Source organism: Fukomys damarensis, unplaced genomic scaffold (assembly GCF_012274545.1).
Source record: "Fukomys damarensis isolate Sample0158 unplaced genomic scaffold, DMR_v1.0_HiC HiC_scaffold_23, whole genome shotgun sequence".
Lineage (NCBI taxonomy): Eukaryota > Metazoa > Chordata > Mammalia > Rodentia > Bathyergidae > Fukomys > Fukomys damarensis.
Genome location: NW_022900935.1, coordinates 36,449,678 through 36,469,643, shown reverse-complemented (window position 1 = coordinate 36,469,643; position 19,966 = coordinate 36,449,678). Strand labels below are relative to the sequence as shown.

Sequence of the window (19,966 nt, the reverse complement as noted above, 5' to 3'; positions counted from 1 at the left end):
GCCTTTAAAAAAACAATCACATTTCACTCTGGATTTTTCATATCTTCTTCAGCTGTGTCCAGTTTTAATGAGTGGTTTTCAGCTTAGACACTCACATTCCAGGCCTCGTAGGAACACTGGTGCTTGGGCATGTGCAGTGGAGGTGGAAGATAGATTCAAGATGTTCCAAGTACGCAAAATCACATGCAGACGTACAAACAGTATGTTCAGTCAAAGAGAGTTAAGAAAGCAATATATACACACAGACAACTGAGAATGGAAGGGCACAAATAAAAGCCAACTGGTAATTAACATACCGTGCTGTGACACCTGTTGCCTTCCACGATAAAAAGTCTGGAAGATCAAAGAAATGTCCCGCCTTATCCCAGCAAGTCTCTCTCAAGTTCTGCCAAATTAAATATATATTAGAATCAATTATGGGTTTTCTTCTAGCCTTCTCCTCTTTCAATAATGTTTTAAAATTTTCAAAACAAAAATGCAGCCAACAATGTTCATTAAAACATCTGTTCAAGCATTGGGGGAGGGAGGGACGGAGCAGGGGAGAGTATGACATAAAAAGAGTACATGTATACAAGGGGAAAAAATGAGAACCAAGACCTGTCATGCAAAGCTACAAGATCCCAATAATGAATGTAACTGTACTGTATGCTTACAATGTACCAATAAACTCAACAAAAAGAAAAAAAAGAGTGCATGTATAGGAAAGAAAAATGGCAATTATTGATCCTTCCAAAAATGACCCTAATTTCCCTTTAACCCTCTTTGCCAACCTACAGGGGGAGAGAGCATACTTCGTGAGGACATGTAATCCATCTTTCCAGTGAATGGCAAGAGGATACACTCTAAACACGAAGAAAGGTTTTAATACTGAACACCAGAAAGATGCGAACAAAACTACAGTAAGACATTATCCAGTGGATGTAAATGTGCTCTGCCATGTAAAACTGTCCACACGCAAACTACTTCCAAAGGCAGCATAAAGATGGTCTGCCCTCAAAGAACTTCCAATCTAAGCCCAAAAGAACAGTCACATAATTAAGCCATTATTGTAAAAATTTCCCAGATTTATTTTTTCCCACACTGCAAATGGCCAGGTTTTCTTCCTGCTGCTTGGCTTTTCCTTGCCTCTGCCAATTATATCTGGAAAATGGATTCCTTACCTTACCCAGGATCCTTGTCCTCCTGTTCCTTTGTTAATCCTACCCACCATCCCTTAGGGAAGAGTCCCAGGATCTCCTATTCCAAGTTAGATCTACCATATCACCTTATAATTATCTGTGTAATGACTTCTCACTTCCAAGACTATAAGCTCTGTGAGCCTAGGACTTTGTCAGTTGTTTCCACGATAGCTGCTGTCACCTCTTCTCATCCAAGACAAAGACGACTTTCAGTTGTGGAGTAGAAATTATGTACCACTAGTGTCTTTACTGCTGGATTTATTGGACCAGAGATAGACATGTGACCTAGCTGAGTCAATCAGACTTCTCCCAGAATCCAAATGCAGCCACTTAACTTCCACCAATGAGTGGAACTGGATGTGAGGTCAATTTTGGTAAAAGGTGAAAGATTTATACGATTTGAAGAGAAACTACGAAGTGACTACTTTTCACAGAGCACCTGGAGGAAAAGAACATAGAGACAAAAGAAGACAGAAAAACTAGCAAAAAAAATGTTTCCCACTACTCAAGTAATTCTTCTATGTCCTGATTTCAATTATTCTAGAAGCAGCTTTAAAAAAAGAATTTATCATAAACAGGAGGGTTATTTTGAGGAACCTAAATGCAATAACGGAGAAGTTCCAAAAGAGTCAGATTCTAGTATGTGCTAGAGGGCAAAACACAGTAGGCAGTCAATAAATGTTTACTAAGCAACCAGGCAAACTGCTCAGTTTCTCCATCTAGCCCTATCCTGGGAGGAGGGTTTAGAATTTATGCTGGAGGTTGTGGCTCATGCCTGCAATCCCAGCACTTGGGAAGCTGAGGCAGGAGGATCGCTGTGAGTTCAAGACCAGCCTGCGCTACACAGTGAGTTCCAGGTCAGTCTCAACTACATAGTGAGACCCTATCTCAAAAAACCAAAGGGGGAGGGGAGAAAGGAAGAAGGAGGAGGAGGAAGAGGAATGAAGAAGCCAGAGTATCCTTTATTCCCGAGTCCATACTAGCATCTTTAATCAAAACCAGAGATCCCAGTAAACCTTTCCATAGGGTGAGGAACCAAAACAAATGTTTTTAGATGTATAAAGAAAACATCCTTAAACAATGTATATGGTCTCAAAGGAGAAGTGAGTAGTGTCCCTGCTTTCTCTACAAAATCAATGACTGGAGACTAACCAGCAGAGAGAGGAGAGGAGTTTGGGTCAGAGTGTGCCTGGAAGCCTAATCACTCACTCTGAGATGCTGCCTGGCTTTCCACGAGAGTCCCAGGCAGTGTCTACATTGGGCACCGATCTGGCTCTGTAGGAAAATCTCTGTCCTTCTTCTTCCCCAAACAATGCAATCCTAGCCAAGGGCTTCAACCTTGCTGAGTTAATTCTATTCTTGAAACTACTGGAACCTCTTAATTCCTTAACAGTTTACAACAGTGTTCCATATGCTTCATCTCATGTGATTCTCAGGTGGTTCTGAGATGTCAAGCAAAACATATTTTCAAACCAAGCATGTGGGAACTGAGGGTCAGACCCAGGGGCTCAGCCCAAGTCACACAGGAGATCTATTCTAATGCAGTGTTCTTTCTCTTTGCTGTGCTTCAGTGACTGCCCTGAGGCTCCCAGTTCTAGAAAAGCTGTAGGTTGGGCCTTCCCACAATGTGATAATGGAAGCTACTGCCATTCTTTACACCAGAAACAAAGAACAAAAGCCCTTCCAAACAACATAGTCTCAAAATTTCAGCCATTACAGATTGCAGTTTCAGGGAATTTTCTTCACTTCCATGTACCTAACAACATTTTCTGTGCACAAATGGAGTATGGGTTATAATAAAAAACACAGAGAAGCCAACAATTCGAGCCATCATTTGTGCAGCTCGTGCTAGCTTAGTCTAGTCCAAACTAGGCACTCTCTGTACTGAATGAGTTAAGTCTTTCTGTCTTCTAGTTACCAAGCAACTAACAAAAACTAATCTTTTCAAGAAATAAAGAATCAGCAATGATTTGGGGTGTATGTCTTGGCACTAAAAGTTTCTGCATTCCAATAATAATCCCTTGAGTTAAGCAACCCCCAGCTTGAACACAACCAGAGAGAATAGCTTCAAAAAAGAGAGAGACTGTTTATTACTTCATAAAACCACAACATTTCTTGGGAGGAGGCTACTGCTCAAAGCTCACACAGCTGCAGGTTTTAGCAGAGGGTTAGGGTAGAGTAATTACCTCTAAGATTCAAGTCAGGCTCAACTGCCCTGCCAGCCTCAAGGCACAGCTGAGGTGCCGTCACCTCTTCCCTCCCACACAATGTCCTGGGAAGCTGTCTCATTTCTGCCCCTTCTAGACACTGTGGAAACTAGTGAGGGAAATGAGGTAGCTACTGCAACGGCACCAGGGTCCAGGAATAACATGAGAAAACATGGATGCCCCTCAAACAAAGGAAATCAAGCATTTGATTATATCCTGTAAAGAGATTCTGGCTGGCCTGTTTGTGGTGTGCAGTGAATAAAAGGGAGAGAACAGAGCTCCTTCCTTCTCCACTCAATAAATGATTCTTCTGCCTGCACACTTCAAGCATTCATGATGTTTCTTTCCAGAACAACCACTCCCAAAAAAGTAAAACTTTATCCTCATTCTATGTTCAAGACTCCAAATTAAGGCATTGGACAATCCAGAGAGTAAAGACGTTTCAGGAGAAACTTGTGTCATTCTCAAAAGAAAAATGATGCGGAAACAGAGTGGATCCTCAGCCATGATCAGAAATGAATCAAAATGAATGAAACAACTGCCGTGTTCCAAACCCCTATCCACAGAGACAGAGACCAAACCCTAAAAATACTGCAAGGCAGACAGGCAGATTAGCTGGGGTTGGTGTTACCAGAGCTATCTTTCTAAAAATTTAAGACTTACCATTTCCCATTCCTTTGTTTAAAATTGTCCAAGCCTAGAGCCACATTTTAATTATTTAGCATGGCTCTTAGGATTTTCAACAAGCAGGCTCCAATGTGGCCATTTTTTTCGACTTCTTGGGCATATCTCCCATGGCCTCTCCGCTAATACTCTCCACTCTGCCCTCACTTCATTTCTTTTACTCCCAAACACATTATGCTCATCTATATTTCTATGCCTCTGCTTAGGTTGCTGCCTCTACTTGGACTGACTTTCTTGCCTTCTCCCTGATCAAATGTCTACCCTTGATTCAAATTCAGCTCAGAAGCCACCTTTTCTAGGAGTCCTTCCATCCCACAATGTATCTGAATTATATGTTCATATACCTAAATCTACCTCAAAATGACAAGTGTCTGGAAGGCAAAAGACAAGTCATGAAAAGAATACAAATAGCTGCAGGAAGTAAAAAGAAATGTAAAGTTGGGCCCTTTCAAAAGAAAGCTACTACGAAGCTAGAGAAAAATGTTGTAAAATGATGTTTGACAATAATGTAATGAGTCTGATACCAAGATTTTGAGTCAGCCTCATAACTTTATCATATTTGTGTGTGGTCATTTATCTGCCTCAATGAGTAATTACAGATAGGGTTCAGGGAAGGGAAAGGGCTTCAGGGCTGGGGTGCTAGAATAGGCTTCATAGTGAAGAGTTTTGAGCTGAATCCTAAAGATCAAATAGAATAAATATCTCTGCTGCTGCTGAGAATCACATAAACCATAAAAATTTGAATTGACAAGATAGACACAATATTCCCAATAGAGAGGAATTTAACTGTGCCATCAGATAATTTATTTGTAAGATGAAATAATTCCATTGTATAATTCATTTTTCAAAAACTGGATTAAAGTGGATGTATATGTATCCCCCCATCTCCTGGAGGCCTGGTGTTATGCAGGAAAGTAAACTTACCATCCACACAAGTGCTGATTTTGGACCATAAGAATGTCATCATGTGCACGACAATTGACCAGACTCATCAAATTAGACTCTCCTCACCAGTGCGATACTACCATGCATATTAGGAAAGCAAGGATAACAGTACATGGGGTCTAAGAACTTCAGAATTTAGCAAATCCAAGCTTGATAGCTGAGCTTGATTTCCCAGATGTGTGGCTTTAGGAAACTTAGTATCTCTAAACCGCAGTTTCCACAAATGCTGCACTTGTAGCATGTGCCTCAAAGGATGCTGGGATCATTAAATAAGTCAACAAGATTTACTCATTACTGGTACAGACCTTCACATTTTTCAAAGCAGTTTGACATCCATGATCTCATCTGAGCTGCATAATTCCTAAAGGCAGGGAAGGTAAAAAATTATAAACCTAACCTTGCAGATTAAGAAACTAATGCCCAGAAAGAGATCATGACTGCCTCAGCATCACATGACAGATAAATGAAAGGTCGACTAAACTGTGTATCTCTAAATCCAGCCTAGTGCTAGTTCTGGCTCCTGCTTCTCTAAAGCATAAAAAAATGCACAAGAGCCAGGTGGATAATGCAGAGGAGACTAATCACTCAATTCTCTGATAGTGGTATTGTCTGTGGAGGTAGGGAGGTCTAACGTAAAGAGGAGGCTTTGAGAGGAGTAAGGTCTTGTAATAGACATGGAAGTAGATGTCGACAAGTGCAAAAGTGAGGACATCTTTAATATTTAATCCACCTGAAGCCCTTCTTGTCACTGCTTTTTTGTCTCCTTCAGGAGCTCCTTTTCTTTCATGAGTCTTTAAAGGTGAGTGTTCCCCAGGCTTTGTGCCTGAGCCAGATACTGTTCTGACTTCCCAGGAAATCTCAATTACTCTTACGCTCCAGCCCACTTTGGGGTGGACAATGTGCCAAATCTCGAACTCCAACCTAGACGCTCCTGTGAGACATGCCCATTGCATACATATCTATGCCTCTAACTCAACATGTCCCCTACAGGGAGGGACTATATCTTCCTCCACGTGGTCTTGTCCTTGATTTTCTGTTGATTGGTCCAGTTACCAAGGGAACCATCTATTTCTTCTTGCCTCTCATTCCTTACATACAATTATCCTTCTAATTTAAATTAAAAGTCAGCTCATGAAGAGGTTCCCACCTCTTCACCCTCTGTATAAGTCAGACTCTAGAGAAACAGAACCAACATGGTGTATGTGTGTGAGATGCACAGATGTTCTCACCATTTAAGATGCAACTCCAGCATTACTCACTCCATGAAATCATCCCTGGCTGCTCTAAGCTGAGCTGGACATTTCTGTTCTGTGGCCCTATAAAACTGCAAACAGCCCTATTGCTGCCCTTCTCATCATCTGTGCACATGTCGGCCTCTCTCAATAGATTGAAAGCTCTGAGGAGGCAGGATCTGTGTTTTTGCTAAACTCTACTCCCAGGATCTAGCACTGTGACTGATGCATAGATAATAAATAACATCAGCTGAATGAATGAATAAATGAATGAGCAGAGAAGTACAAGCTAAATAAGGGTTTCTGAAAATGGAAATAAGGGATGAATGGATAAATGAATGAGGCTGTAAGAACTGTCCTAGTTGCTCTTTTTTCACTCAGGTTAATGGCTTTTCTCAATCTGTTTCAGGAGCAGAGACATACTCTAGCCAAGCCTGACTGCCAGGAAGATAAATTTCTCCTCTTTGGGTGAACAGGTCCTTTGGAGAACTTTCATCTTAATTGGAAAATGGATCCATTCACTTCCTGGCTTGGACTCCTGGGTCAGTACAGCATACTGAATGGCTGCCAAGCACCAACAGAGAGAGGGGCTGTGGCAGGAAGAGCACTCTATCAACTTGGATGCTTTGGGACATCTGAGGACAGCCCTCTGTCAATTCCAAGCTGGTTCACACAGATGCCTCTCCCCCATCTTTCCCCAAATATCCTTCAAAGCAAACTTTATCCGTCCCCATCCCATAAAAGATGAGTGATCTTTTTACTGTACCAATGACGTGTCTTTATTTCTTCGGGGCTTAAGTGGGTATGCACAACCTGCCAGTTCATTTAGGCAACTGCTGCAGTACTGTCATTTCCTGTTGGATAGGAACAAGGGACACAACTGAGAAGTTTCTTCATGACTTGCGCAGTGGCATGAGATGAGAACTGCACAGCCTCTTCCTTATGATGAATCCAATGCTCCAAAAAAATCCCATCTAGGGACAGGTTTTGAATCATTTGTCAAGGATCCTTGAGGAGGTTGCTGAACTCCAAAGGGTCTTTGTTACTAGCCAGGACAGTCCTGCCTTTCCTCTCTCCCAGCAATCCTAGCATACATCTGGCCACAAACTGGGACTGATACACACTGTTGCATGGTTAATAAACATTTCATTTGAAAAAAATTTCATGTTAACTCTAAAGAATAGAAATGAGTAAATTATACTCCCCCAAAATCAGTTAAAAGTCAAGTAGGGAAGACAGAGGCCCAAATGCAACTGGAGAAGAACAATGACTATAGAGGAGACTAAAACTAGCTGGAGGTGTGCCGAGACAACAAGTATAAGCAGGGTATGGTGGTGCAACCCTGTAATCCCAGCCCTTGGGAGGCTGAGGCAGGAGGATCACTTGAGTTTGAGACCAGCCTGGGCTACACAGTGAGTTCCAGGTCAGTCTCAACTACATAGTGAGACCCTGTCTCAAAACAAAACAAAACAAAACAAAACAAAACAAAACAAAACATTAAATGAATCCAACCACAGTAAGAATGCCATTTTGTCATAAATGAACGAAGTGAGACCAGAAGACATTAGTTGACTGCTGTTCAGCAAAAACATAGACACAAAACAACAAAACAAAACAAAACAAAACATTAAATGAATCCAACCACAGTAAGAATGCCATTTTGTCATAAATGAACGAAGTGAGACCAGAAGACATTAGTTGACTGCTGTTCAGCAAAAACATAGCTAACAGGTAGAAGAACCAAGGTTTAAACTGAGGTGAGTCAGTCTTACAAGAAGGAAAAATGTGGCACAACTCGCATGCTAAGTAATAAAATGAACAGTCATTCAGAAGAGTTTACTGTGTGCTGGGTGATGGTCTAAACAATTTGCAGCACATACATTTGCTCAGTTGATTTCACAACACCCGTGTGGCACAGGTGTCATTATGATCTTCAGTAATTACTACAGGGTGTGGAAACTGAAATAAAGAAGAGTTAAGCAGCTTGCTCAAGGCCACACAGCTATGAAGTACCACAACTGGGACACACACCCATTCTGTACAGCTCTGGAGAAGAGGCAGCAGGATATGCAAAGGCTATGGCATTAGGAGAACTGTCACTGGATCCATTAGTTTGGAGAATCTGGAACTATTCATGTGCTGAACGATAAGCCTGGAGCCAGTCATGAAATCCTGGTCCCAGACTTCAAATTACTTACTAGGTGGAACAAAGACTCGGCCTGTAGAAAACATTCACGATAAATGTGTAAGTGGCACAGAATAATTCAAGTTCTAAAATACCTGACTGATAAACTAAGGATTCTATGTGGTCATAAGGGGAAGATATTGCCTTGTGCAGGAGATAGAAGAAAGGACACGCTCTAGAGACAGTACCACATCTAGACATGAAGAGAAGGCAAAGATTAAGGAAAGTGGGGACAGAGGCAGTCCAGGCTGTGACAGGTACCTGAGCAACAGTGTGAGATGCAGCAGCATCAGTGGCATCCATGAGGTCAGTCTGACACATGGGGAGAGAGGCAAATCTGAATTTGTATTAGACACTCAGGTCAGAAAGAAATAGAAGCCTCATCAGTTCTTATCCAGAGGGTGATTTTTGTGAATACTGTTTTAGGAACTTTAGGACAGAACAACCTGAGAGAAATTATGGAGTGGGGAGAGGTAGGAGGCTGAAGGGCCAGTTTCCATATACATTTCTGGCAAAGAAAAAAGAGAAAGAGCAGACAAAAGGGAAGGAAAAATTAAATGAACATAAAAAAGAAGATGAGCAGGAGAGAAAATAAAACAACAAACAAAAGATGTACAGAAAAGCAAATGGGCTGAAATAAAAGAATAGGTTAAGCATGAGATATGAACAAAGTGGCAAAGACAGGCAAAGGAAGTGAGAGAAAGAAAAGGTAGGGAAAAGCTTTTGAATTTGTCAAAAACAATGGCCCGACCATGACAATGTCCTCCAGAAGACAAAACACGGAGAAGGGAGGGCAGCAACCAGCCTTGCTCTCAGTCTGCAAAGGGCCTCTCCCCTAGATAGATGAAGTCATGGCTGATGTCACTGCCTCTGAGTCACACGCCCCCAAAAGGAGAGGAGGAAAGGGCTGTGTCTGGTATTCAGTCCCACCCCTGTGGAGGAGGTTCATTCGCTGCTTTCATCCTCAGGGGCACTGTCTAGTCTTAGATGACTGGGAAATGGAGAGTATCTGTCTGCCCAGGAAGGACGCGCAGCCACATACATGTTCAGAGCTTAGCCAACAGCCCCTCAAGTATGGGTTCTAGAAGAGAGAGGTTCACAAAAGATGTGGCAACTAGCATCCAGCTTTCCTCTGGCTGTGGTTTTTGGGCAAAAGAGCTCCATCCACATGTCTCAAGAAGAAATTCCATAATAAGCGTTGCTAAGTGTTATAAAAAGGCTCGCTAGACCACTTTCACACACTCCATGCTCTCACCTTACTACAACTGCAGCCCCACGGAGATGTGGCTTCCTCACTCTGATATCAGTGTCCTTTGCAAACGACACCACCCCAAGTTCTTATGAACTAACTCAAGTCCTTCACTGGTCCGGCAGCCTACTGACTCTTGACCTGTGAACACTAACTGGGCTATATTTCTATCCCACTTATACTGCATTGACTTTATCTCTCATCTCCCTTCTAGAAATAGCAGTTTGGGGACAGTAATGCCAATCCATTTACTGCTATATTCCTAATAATAGACAAAGCAGGTGGAAAAAATTTTTAATAAATATTTGCTGAATAAATGAAAACCTGTGAACAACTCTGGCAGAAACTTATTAGCACCATATTTTTAGGCCATTTCTAAAACACTCTTACAGCCATCATCCTAGGAATGCTGGTTGACAAAGACAACAACCTGTGAGGTACAGATGACAATGGCAGTGAAAGTACTCTAGAAACTTTTACTGGAGCATCTCAGGGTAGGTTTAATCTCTCTGACTCTCCTCCCTTTCCATGCTTTGGCCTGTGAGCTGTGGCAAGAGTATAGTTGGTATTCCATTTTATAGAAAAACCACATCTTCTTTATCCAGTCTATTCATCCATAAAGAATGAGAAATTAGAGTTATTCGTAGGAAAAAGGATGCATATTGACCTTACACTCTTAAGTGAAATAAATAAGTCACACGTGTAAATACCAAATAGTTTCTCTGGTGTGAAAAACTATAATGGTAGATAAGATCCTAATGGTATAATTGACAATGTGAAATAGGAAGAAAAGTGCTAAAGGTGTAGGGGAAGTGGGAAGGGTAGGGGAAAGGTAATAAGGGAAAAGAAAAAAATGAGAAAATGAAAAAATGGAAATACAGTATTTGTAAATAGGGAAGGGAGGAGGGAGTGAAGGGTGGGCAGGGACAAGGGGAAAAAATGAGAACCAAGACCTGTCATGTAAAGGTACAAGATCCCAATGATGAATGCAACTGTACTGTATACCTAAAATGTACCAATAAACTCAATGAGAAAAAAAAAAAAGAGTATAGTTGGAACTGGACTTGAGCAAGAACCACAGTTTGACCACTCAGTAGCTGCAGGAAGTGAGCCTCTCTCAGCCTGTTCCCACCTGCTCCAACAGGAATCTCCCAAGGAGTCCACATCCAACTGCTTAAGCTTTGTTTTCGCAACCCTCACCCAAAGCTGCCTGCCAGTTGTTCTCCTGGTTTCCAAGGCTAAGGAACAGAAAGTAGACTCCATTTTGAAGAAGTCAAAGTTAAGTCAACATTTGTTTTCTTCAGCCTGAAAGACTTGTTCAGACTTTACAGAACAGAATTACAGAATGATTTGTTTCCATCTATTATGATTTGGCCAAGTGCTCCCAAAAGGTCCACGTGAGAACGGCCTGACTGCCAGCCTAGAGCATCGTCGGGATGTTGTGGAATCTTTAAGTGAGGCCTGGTGGAAGGATGTTAAGCAGTAGGTACATGAAGGGAATATTAGGATCTCAGTCCCTTACATTTTTCTTTCTTTGCTTCTCAACCACCACGAATTAAGCAGTTTCTTCCACCATGGTTCCCCTTAAATATGTAACCTTGCCACTGGCTAACTAACCATCCATGGAGTACAACCACTAAAATTGTGAGGTCAAATAAACTTTTCCTATTTTTGATGTTGACTGGGGAATTTTCTTTCTTTCTTTCTTTCTTTTTTACAGTAATGGAAATCTGAGTAACACACCTTTTATTATGATTTCAAGTTAAGAAAAGTTCTTTTAAAATTGTTTTGGTTTGAAGTGCAAATAGTTTTCTTTAATTAGAGACTATTTTGAAAATCTCTGTGTTTAATTCAAATGTATGCCAATACCTTCCAAAGTGAAGTAATATATTCAGAGACAGCTGTTCTGGTCAGCCAATTTAAAGATATTTCCAAATATACACCTCTGAACCTTGTCATTAATGACCATATCTGACCTGAATCTAACTCAAAATTGCAGTATTATTCTTAGTAAATCTTCATTATATAATGTTAAGCTTAACTGCAAACAAATAAAATACCTAAGCTACTAAAAATTCTACATGTGCCCTTTCTTCCAACCTTTCTAAAGGGTTTACCACTTTAAAAATGTGAATTCGCTTTCCCTTCACTATTGATCTACTTAACTGAATCAAGGGATAAGTACATGAAAAACATACCTCCCTAGTTTTCTTTCCAAAAATCAACTTCTTTTTATCATTGGCATCATTTGAAAATAAAGCGCTACCCCTAGCACTTTACAATTTACTAAATACCTCTTGATACATAAATGTTGCCATCATCTCCATTTTATAAATGGGAAACTAAGGACAACAGTGCAGTGAAGTGCTGAATCACACAAGCAGGGGCTGAAGTCTGGGGAGAAACCTTGGCACTTAAGCCCCAAATGCAAACTTCCACACCACTGTTCTGCGGCTGCTTCCCAGGACATGGGAGGTGTTCTATAAATATTTACACAGTGAGTCACTCTCTTTGTCAGGTCCACGGGCTTCTCTCTGACCCCCAGCCAAAGCCAGACCACATGGCCTCCTGCCAAGACAACTACAGGCATCTTTTCTCTGGTTTCTATCTCTGTCCCCATCTCTCTGAGGGTCACATAATGCCAGTGCTGAAGAAGGCTTCAGGGTCACGTGCACAGCTGTCTCCAAATGCTAGAACACAGACTGGTGCTAGTCCACAATCAAAATGTTTCAGTAATAGTAGTCAAGTAATAATAGTAAAAAGTGATTAAAAATAAGGTACTTATTATTAATAAGATCATGAATAACTAATTAGCACAATGAAAGAACTCATTTCCTAATTGCTTACTTGGCCTTACTTGGGTAAGTGCCAATGCTTGGCACATTGAGCGTTACTGGGACATACTTTAGGCCCTGTAGCAAAGCCATAATGGAAAACAGAGGAAAACAGGTAGGGCAGAGCCACTTATTCAGACAGCTCCACAATCCCTATGAAGATCCCTTCTGCATTTTTGAGGCAGAAGACACTGGTTGTTGAGGTGACAAAGCTCAGGAGCACACAGAGGCAGCTTTTGCAAAGGCTCTTCCTGTACAAAGTATTCAAAAACACACTGGCCTTAGGGGAGCCCCTGCAGCACTTCACCATCTAACCAGCAGGGTACCAGCAGCTCAGGGCACAGAGACGACCTTGGAGTGAGGTCCTAGTTGCACAAGTACTTCCGCAGCTCCTGGGTTCAGAAAAAGTGAGGACCCAGCTCAGCCATTAACTCCTTTCTAACCACACATATTTAAGTGGAGTATGAAAGAGAGGAGGAGGCTGGGATTTTAAGAGATAACTATAATGTGCTGGCTCACAAATAAGAGCTTACAGGTTTGAATTAGTAGAGTGGATATAAACTTAGATTTGATCCAGTCTTAAGTCTAAGTGTCTAATTTTGGGCATCTCAACTCTATATACTTTGGTAACTTTTTATTCTAGAGTTCTTTTTGGGGGGGCACTGGGGATCAAACTCGGGGGTCCTTACATTTTTAAGGCAGGCGGCAGAACCACTGAGCTAAATCCCCAGCCCCTCTAGAGTTCTTATTTAAATTTAGGCCAGGGGCTACTTGCCCTGCTGCCCTTGCACACATGTAGGAAGCAAGAGAGCATTCCTGCCCACCAGGGTCAAACTACCCACTTCTAGCTGGTTCTGCACCTTCAATCCCCATCACAGTGTGGCACAGGTGACAGCTAAATGACTCTCACTGAGGTTAAAAACAACTTCCAGAAGAGTTTCACTGCAGGACTGAAGTGTCCCCTGCCTCAGAGACAGCCATAGGAGACATACTCAGAGGGTGAGGGTTAGACACAGTTACCCTGAGATCCCCTGAGAAGGTCAGGTTTAGGCCAGAAGGATCGCAGAGCCTACATTCTGGGGTGGGAGGCCAGGTTTGGTGGGAGAAGCATTCAGTGGGGGCTGGATCTGAATATGATTGTAGAGAGTCAAGTACTCTGTTTGAGCCCCCAAACCACTGTCTACCTCCAGTGGAAATCAGTAGTCTGATTTAGTATCTGGGTTGCCTAGGTATCTACACTAAATCACAGATATCCTTGCTTTGGGTAAGAGTGCCTTGTGAGTGGTCCTTAAGATAGTATCCAGTTAATATTTGATGCTATTTTTATTGCTGACTTTACTACTATAACCAAGGTAACATAGTTGTTGCTGGAAACTGTTGTTTAGTTTTGGGTTTTTTGTTTTGTTTTGTTTTGTTTTGTTTTGTTTCTTTGTACGACAATGTCTGGATTGCCTGGGAGTCATAATAATGAAGCCCATATCCAAAGAACTTGGTAGTGGGCCAAATAAGCTCCAATATATCCCAAATAAACAGAGGTAGCTGAACCCTGGGACAGAAGCAAAGAGCAGTAGTTAGCCATGCCCAGGGGATATTTCTGCAAAAAAGCTTCCCACTATAATCAACCAGAAAACCCCAACACAGAAAATTAACAGACAAAAAAACAGAGACATAAGAAGACAAAGCAACAAAATGCCTCCAGCAAATCTCAACAAATCCAAAGTCAATTTAGGGGGTAATGGCTGAAAGGATATCAGGGGAGGTAACAAAACAGACCAATAAGGTGCTGGGGGAATTTGAAGATATAACTAAACAGATAATGATCCTAATGAAACAAATGATCAGTGAGTGAAGCAAAGACATTAATAAAAATTTAACAATTAAAGAAAGAGATGTAAAATATGAATTCCCAGCATAGAAAAGAATGAGAGTCAATAAAAATTTCCGAACAGAAATCCAAATTAAAAATACAATTGAAAATATGGGCAGCAGAAACTATGAATGTGAGGACAGAGTATCAGATCTAGAAGACAGGGATATGGTGAATAATTAATTAATGAGAGAGACCTTAAAAATAATAAGAGAACATGAATATATCCAATACTTGCTAGATGATTCAAGAAAGACTAGAGTAGCTGGAATTAGTAAAAAAAAAAAATCAGAAGGTAGCACAAAGTACATAAAAAAACTTGTTTACAAAATAGTAGAAAATTTTCCACAGATGGAAAAAGAATTTAACATACAAATATACAAGGCATATAGAACCTCAAATAGCCATGACCAGAAAAAGAAAAAAATTCCACATCACATCATAATTAAAATGCCAGAAATCCAACATAAGAACACAATGTTAAAAGCTGTTAAAGTAAAGCAACAAATTACTTGTAACTGCACACTTCTCAATACAATCTTTAGAAGTAAGGAGGTCTTACGCTGTGAATTTAGCTCAGTGGTTCCACCGCCTGCTTTGCAAGTGTAAGGACCCAACTTCGATCCCCAGTACCAAAAAAAAAGGTAAGGTATCTTAGTATAAAGTGTTGTAAGCCTCAAAAGAAAACAACTTATTGATATACTCTACAAAAATATCTTTCAAAATTGATTGACAAATGAGGTATTCCCAAAGTAAAAAGAGCACTTAAAGAAATTATGACCACCGAACCAACACTTCAAAAAACTTTCAAAGATATCCTAGAAAGATACAATAAAACTAATAATGCCAAAAGTTCCAGTAGAAGGAATGTACCAGGTAGGGCAACATATTAAGTAGGAGGGAAAGAAAGGAAAACAGCAACTGGAAGATAACACAGTGACGGAAATAAGTCAATACCCATCAGTTATAACTATCAATGTGGTCTCAATTCACCAACCAAAAGACACAGATGAACAAAATGGATCAAGAAACAAAATCTAATGGAATATTGTGTATAAAGGACACATTTAACTCAAAAAAGAAATTCACAGACTAAAAATCAAAAGATAGAGAACAATATTCCACGCAACAGGTACCCCAAAACACTCAGGAGAAGCTATCTTGTTTTCAGACAAAGTAGACAAAAAAGTAGTCAAAGCTGAGCAGAGGATGAAAAGAAGGACATGTGCTGATTAACGGAAGCATTCAACAGGAAGAGATAACAATATGCACCAAACTATGGAACATCCAACTGCATAAAAAAACACCAATGGACATAAAGGAAAAGATAAACATCAATACAAAAAGAGTGGTACCTCAGTTCACAAACTTAATTCGTTTCACAATTCAGGTCACAAAGCAAATTGGTCTCAAACTAAATCTAATTTCTCCATAAGGTTCAATGAAAATAAGGTTAATCCACTCTGAACCATATGCATTTTTAACCACAAAAATATGAAACAGAGTAAAGTACAGTAAAGTATAAAGAGCAAGAACACTAACCTTGCTTGAGGTGACTTCTGACACGGAGGACAGGAAGGTAGATGGGGAGGAGGTTATTGTTTGGAGGAAGAGTCCCCCTACATAAGGATCTTGAAGATATCTCCTTCTGGAGTTTTCTATCTTATCTGTCTCTTAGCTATAGGGTCAATTTTGATGAAAAATTTGCCTAATGTCACTTGCTTTTTCCTGTGCTGCATAACCCTCTGGAAATGAGAGACTACATTATCATTCATCAGATTCAACACTGTTCATCACAGTTATGTTGGGGTGGTGCTTCTCAAAGAAATTCTGGCATTTGTTCCATTTTTTACATAATGAATTTTATCACATCCCTGTAATGTCTTCCTCTTCCTCAGTGGAAGGCTCCTCAACAAGCGCCTTCTGTGCTCACTCTGGAGTTTAGCAAGTGCTTCTGTCATCAGCTCCTCCTTGTGGTCCTCCACAAGCTCCTCTGTGTCGGCACCATCAACATCCAGACCCTTACCCTTGTTCATGGACACAGTCTCCTCTGCTACCTGTGTGTCAGACTCTTTGAAGTCACCTTCAGTGACACATTCTGGCCACAGTTTCCCCCAGACTGAGTTTAAGGTCCAGTATGTGACATCTTCCCAGGCTGTGTCAATGCAGTTGATGCAATAGAGTAGATTGAAATGTTTCTTCCCGCACTTTCAGAGTCAAGAATGTCTCTTCAGTGACCTTAAAACAGTTGATGAAAGGTACCTTTGTGTACAGCTTCTTGAAGTTGCAGATCAACTGCTGGCCCATGGGCCGCAGAAGAGGTGTCATGTTGTGGGGAGGAACTTGATCTTTATGAAATAATACTCAGCCACCATATAATCCACTGAGGCTAGAGGATGTGCCATGGCACTGTTCATCAGAAGAAGGCACCTTTTAGGCAGTTGGTAGTCAGAAAGATATTTCCTAACAGTGGGTGTGAATACCTGCTATAGCCACTCCATGAACAATTACCTTGTAACCCAAGCTTTTAAATTGGCCCTCCACATGACAGCAGTCTGGCCTTATTCACGTTCTGTTGACTGCACGAGGGCTCTGAGAATGGTACACTCTTATATAATATAATAGTGCCTTAATTTTCAGAGCACTGCTTGATTTGCACACAGCAAAAGAGCTTCACTGACTTGTGCTCCAGCAGTCTCTTTTCTTCCTTCATGATATAGGTTCTGTTCAGCATCTTCTTCCAGGAGAGCTCTGTTTCATCACAGCTGACCACTAGTTGAGTGACATATCCTTCTGCCTTCATGAATTCCATGAATTCTTTCTTGTAGGCTCGGACAGCAGCCTTGTCAGAACTAGAAGCCTCACCATGTCTTATCACATGTGGATGCCACTTCTCTTGCAGAATTTATCAAACCACCCTCTACTGGCTTTAAATTCATTTGTTGTACTTTAGAGGGATTTTGCTTGCAGTAAATTACTGTACAACCACACTACCAAAAGTTTTTCCACCTCTTCCAGCACTTGTAACCTCTGCTTAGTTAGTATCATTGCCTCTTTTGCCACCATCAGCTCTTTCAATGACATCTTTATTCTTCAAAATAGTCAAAGTTGACTTTACCATCTGAAGCTGGATCAGTCACACAAATATCATGCTCATACTTTTCTACAGTCTCTTTCTTCAGTTCAAGGGTTATTCTCTTCAAAACCTTCTTCTTAGCATTCTTGCTCTGCACTTTCTTGTTAGCCTCTTTGTTGCTCTGCACATTCTTATCACCTTCATTACGGCTCTGCACTTTCTTTGGAGCCATTCTGGATCAAATAATACTGTACAGTACTATATGTACCAAAAAGCACATAAAAAGCTTCACAGCAAGTGTGTGCAATACCATCTGTGAACTCAACTAGAGGAAGTCACAACCACTTTTCAGAGCAGGGAAGATAATCAGTCATGATAGTAGGGAAGATGGCTGTGATTGTTGTGTTTGTCACCAAATGTAGAGGTCATGAATGGAAGCAAAATTATGTCAAACACTCCTATTTGCAAACCAAAGTATCACTGTGTAGTAGAGCTCCTCAATACCCCACTATTACAAATAGATCAATTAAAAGAAAAATCAACAAAGACTGTCAGAGTTGAACCAAACTTCTGAACAAAAGAATTTAATAAATACATACAGAGTGCTCCATTCAACAAGAGAGTACAAGTTATTTTCAGTAACATATTGTATTTTCTCCAAAATGGACCACATACTAGTTAATAATGCATGTACATGTAAAAGAACCAAAATTTTACCATGTATAGTATCAGGTCACAGTGCAATAAAACTAGAAATAAGAGTCAAAAGAAAGTACTGAAACTATGCTAACATATGGAAGTTAAATGACATATTCTTGAATAATCAATAGGTCACAGAGAAATTAAGTAAGAAATAAGACACTTCCTGGAAGTGAATGATAACATACCAGAACTTACAAGAAACAATGAAAGTAATCCTATAAAGCAAGTTAAATTAAGAAAAACCTAATGATGCGCCTCTAGGTCCTAGAAAAATAAGACTAATCCAAGTCCAGAGCTGGTACAGGAAGGAAATTATAAAAATTAGAGCAAAAATCAATGAAATGGTGACTAAAAGTACAACACAAAAGAATTGATGAACTGAGTTGGGTCTTTGAAAGAATAAATAAAATAGACATTCAACCAATCTTACCCCCAAAAAAGAAAAAAAAAACACAAACTAATGCAATTAGTAAGGAAAAAAGGTGAAATCACAACAGACCCTGCCCAAATCCAGAAAATCATTAGCAACTACTTCACAAACATACATGCAAAACAACTGAAGAACTCAGAAAAAAATGGAAAAATTGCTAGATACATATGAATTACCAAAACTGAAGCAAGAAGACTTAAAAATCCTGAATGATGCAATAACAAGCAAAGAAACTGAAGAAGTAATAATAATAAAAACCTACAAAGAAATGCACAGGACCTGATGTTTTCACTGCCAAATTCTATAAGAACTTCAAGGAAGATCTAATGCCAATACTCTTCAAAGTCTTTAATGAAATTAAGAGGGAAGGAGTATTCCTAAAATCATTCTTGGAAACTAACACTACCCTGATCCCAAAACCAGACAAGGATTCAACAACAAAAGAGAACTATAGACCAATCTCCCTAATGAACACACGGTCAAAAATCCTCAACAAGATACTAGTCAAATGAATGCAACGAATCATAAAAAAGATCATATACCATGACCAAGTAGCCATCATTAGAGAGATGCATGATGATTTAACATAAGAAAATCAAAATATGTAATTCATCACATAAGCAGGACAAAAATCACAAAGACAAAAATCAAAGATCATATAAACAGATGCAGAAAAAAGCCATTGTAAAAAACCCAACATCAAAAATAAAAAAGAAAAGAAAAAACCCAATATCCATTCATGATAAAAACCTTGAAGAAAATAGGTGTAGAAGGACCTTATCTCAATGTGATAAACCATTAATGACTACGTTACTGCCAACATTATATTAAATGGGAAAAAATAGACGGTTTTCCCTCTAAAATCAGGAATAAGATGACAGCCACTATCACTACTCCTGTTCAACATAGTACTCAAAACATTAGCCAAAGCAATCAGGAAAGAGAGAGAAATAAAAGGGATGTGCATAAGGAAGGACAGAGTCAAAGTATCATTATTGCAGATGTCATGATCTCATACTTACAAATATCAAAACATTCACCAAAAACTCTTAGAATTAGTAACCAAATTTAGCAATGCAGTAATATACATAAATTAGAAGTATTCTTATCCACTAACAATGAGCTTACAGAGAGAGAAATCATGAAAACATTCACAACAGCACCAAGAAAAACTAAATACTTGGAAATTAACCTAACCAAGAAAGTCAAAGACCTCTACAGTGAAAGTTATAATACCCTTTAAAAAGGTAATCATGGGCTGGGGATTTAGCTCAGTAGTTCCAGTGCCTGCCTTGCAAATATAAGGACCTGAGTTGATCCCCAGTGCCAAAAAAAAAAAAAAAAAAAAAAAAAAAAAAAAAAAAAAAAGAAAACAAA

General features: G+C 40.0%; 1 protein-coding gene across 6 annotated transcripts in view; it reads right to left on the bottom strand.

The window, feature by feature from the left end:
• Nucleotides 1–19,966, bottom strand: part of Fggy (FGGY carbohydrate kinase domain containing) — a 420,052-nt gene that overhangs the window by 343,776 nt on the left and 56,310 nt on the right. For all 6 annotated transcript variants that reach the window (XM_010610466.3, XM_010610467.3, XM_010610461.3 and 3 more), the window contains exon 5: nucleotides 297–385. In XM_010610466.3, the coding sequence (XP_010608768.2) occupies nucleotides 297–385 (89 nt within the window). The remainder of the gene's footprint in view (nucleotides 1–296; nucleotides 386–19,966) is intronic.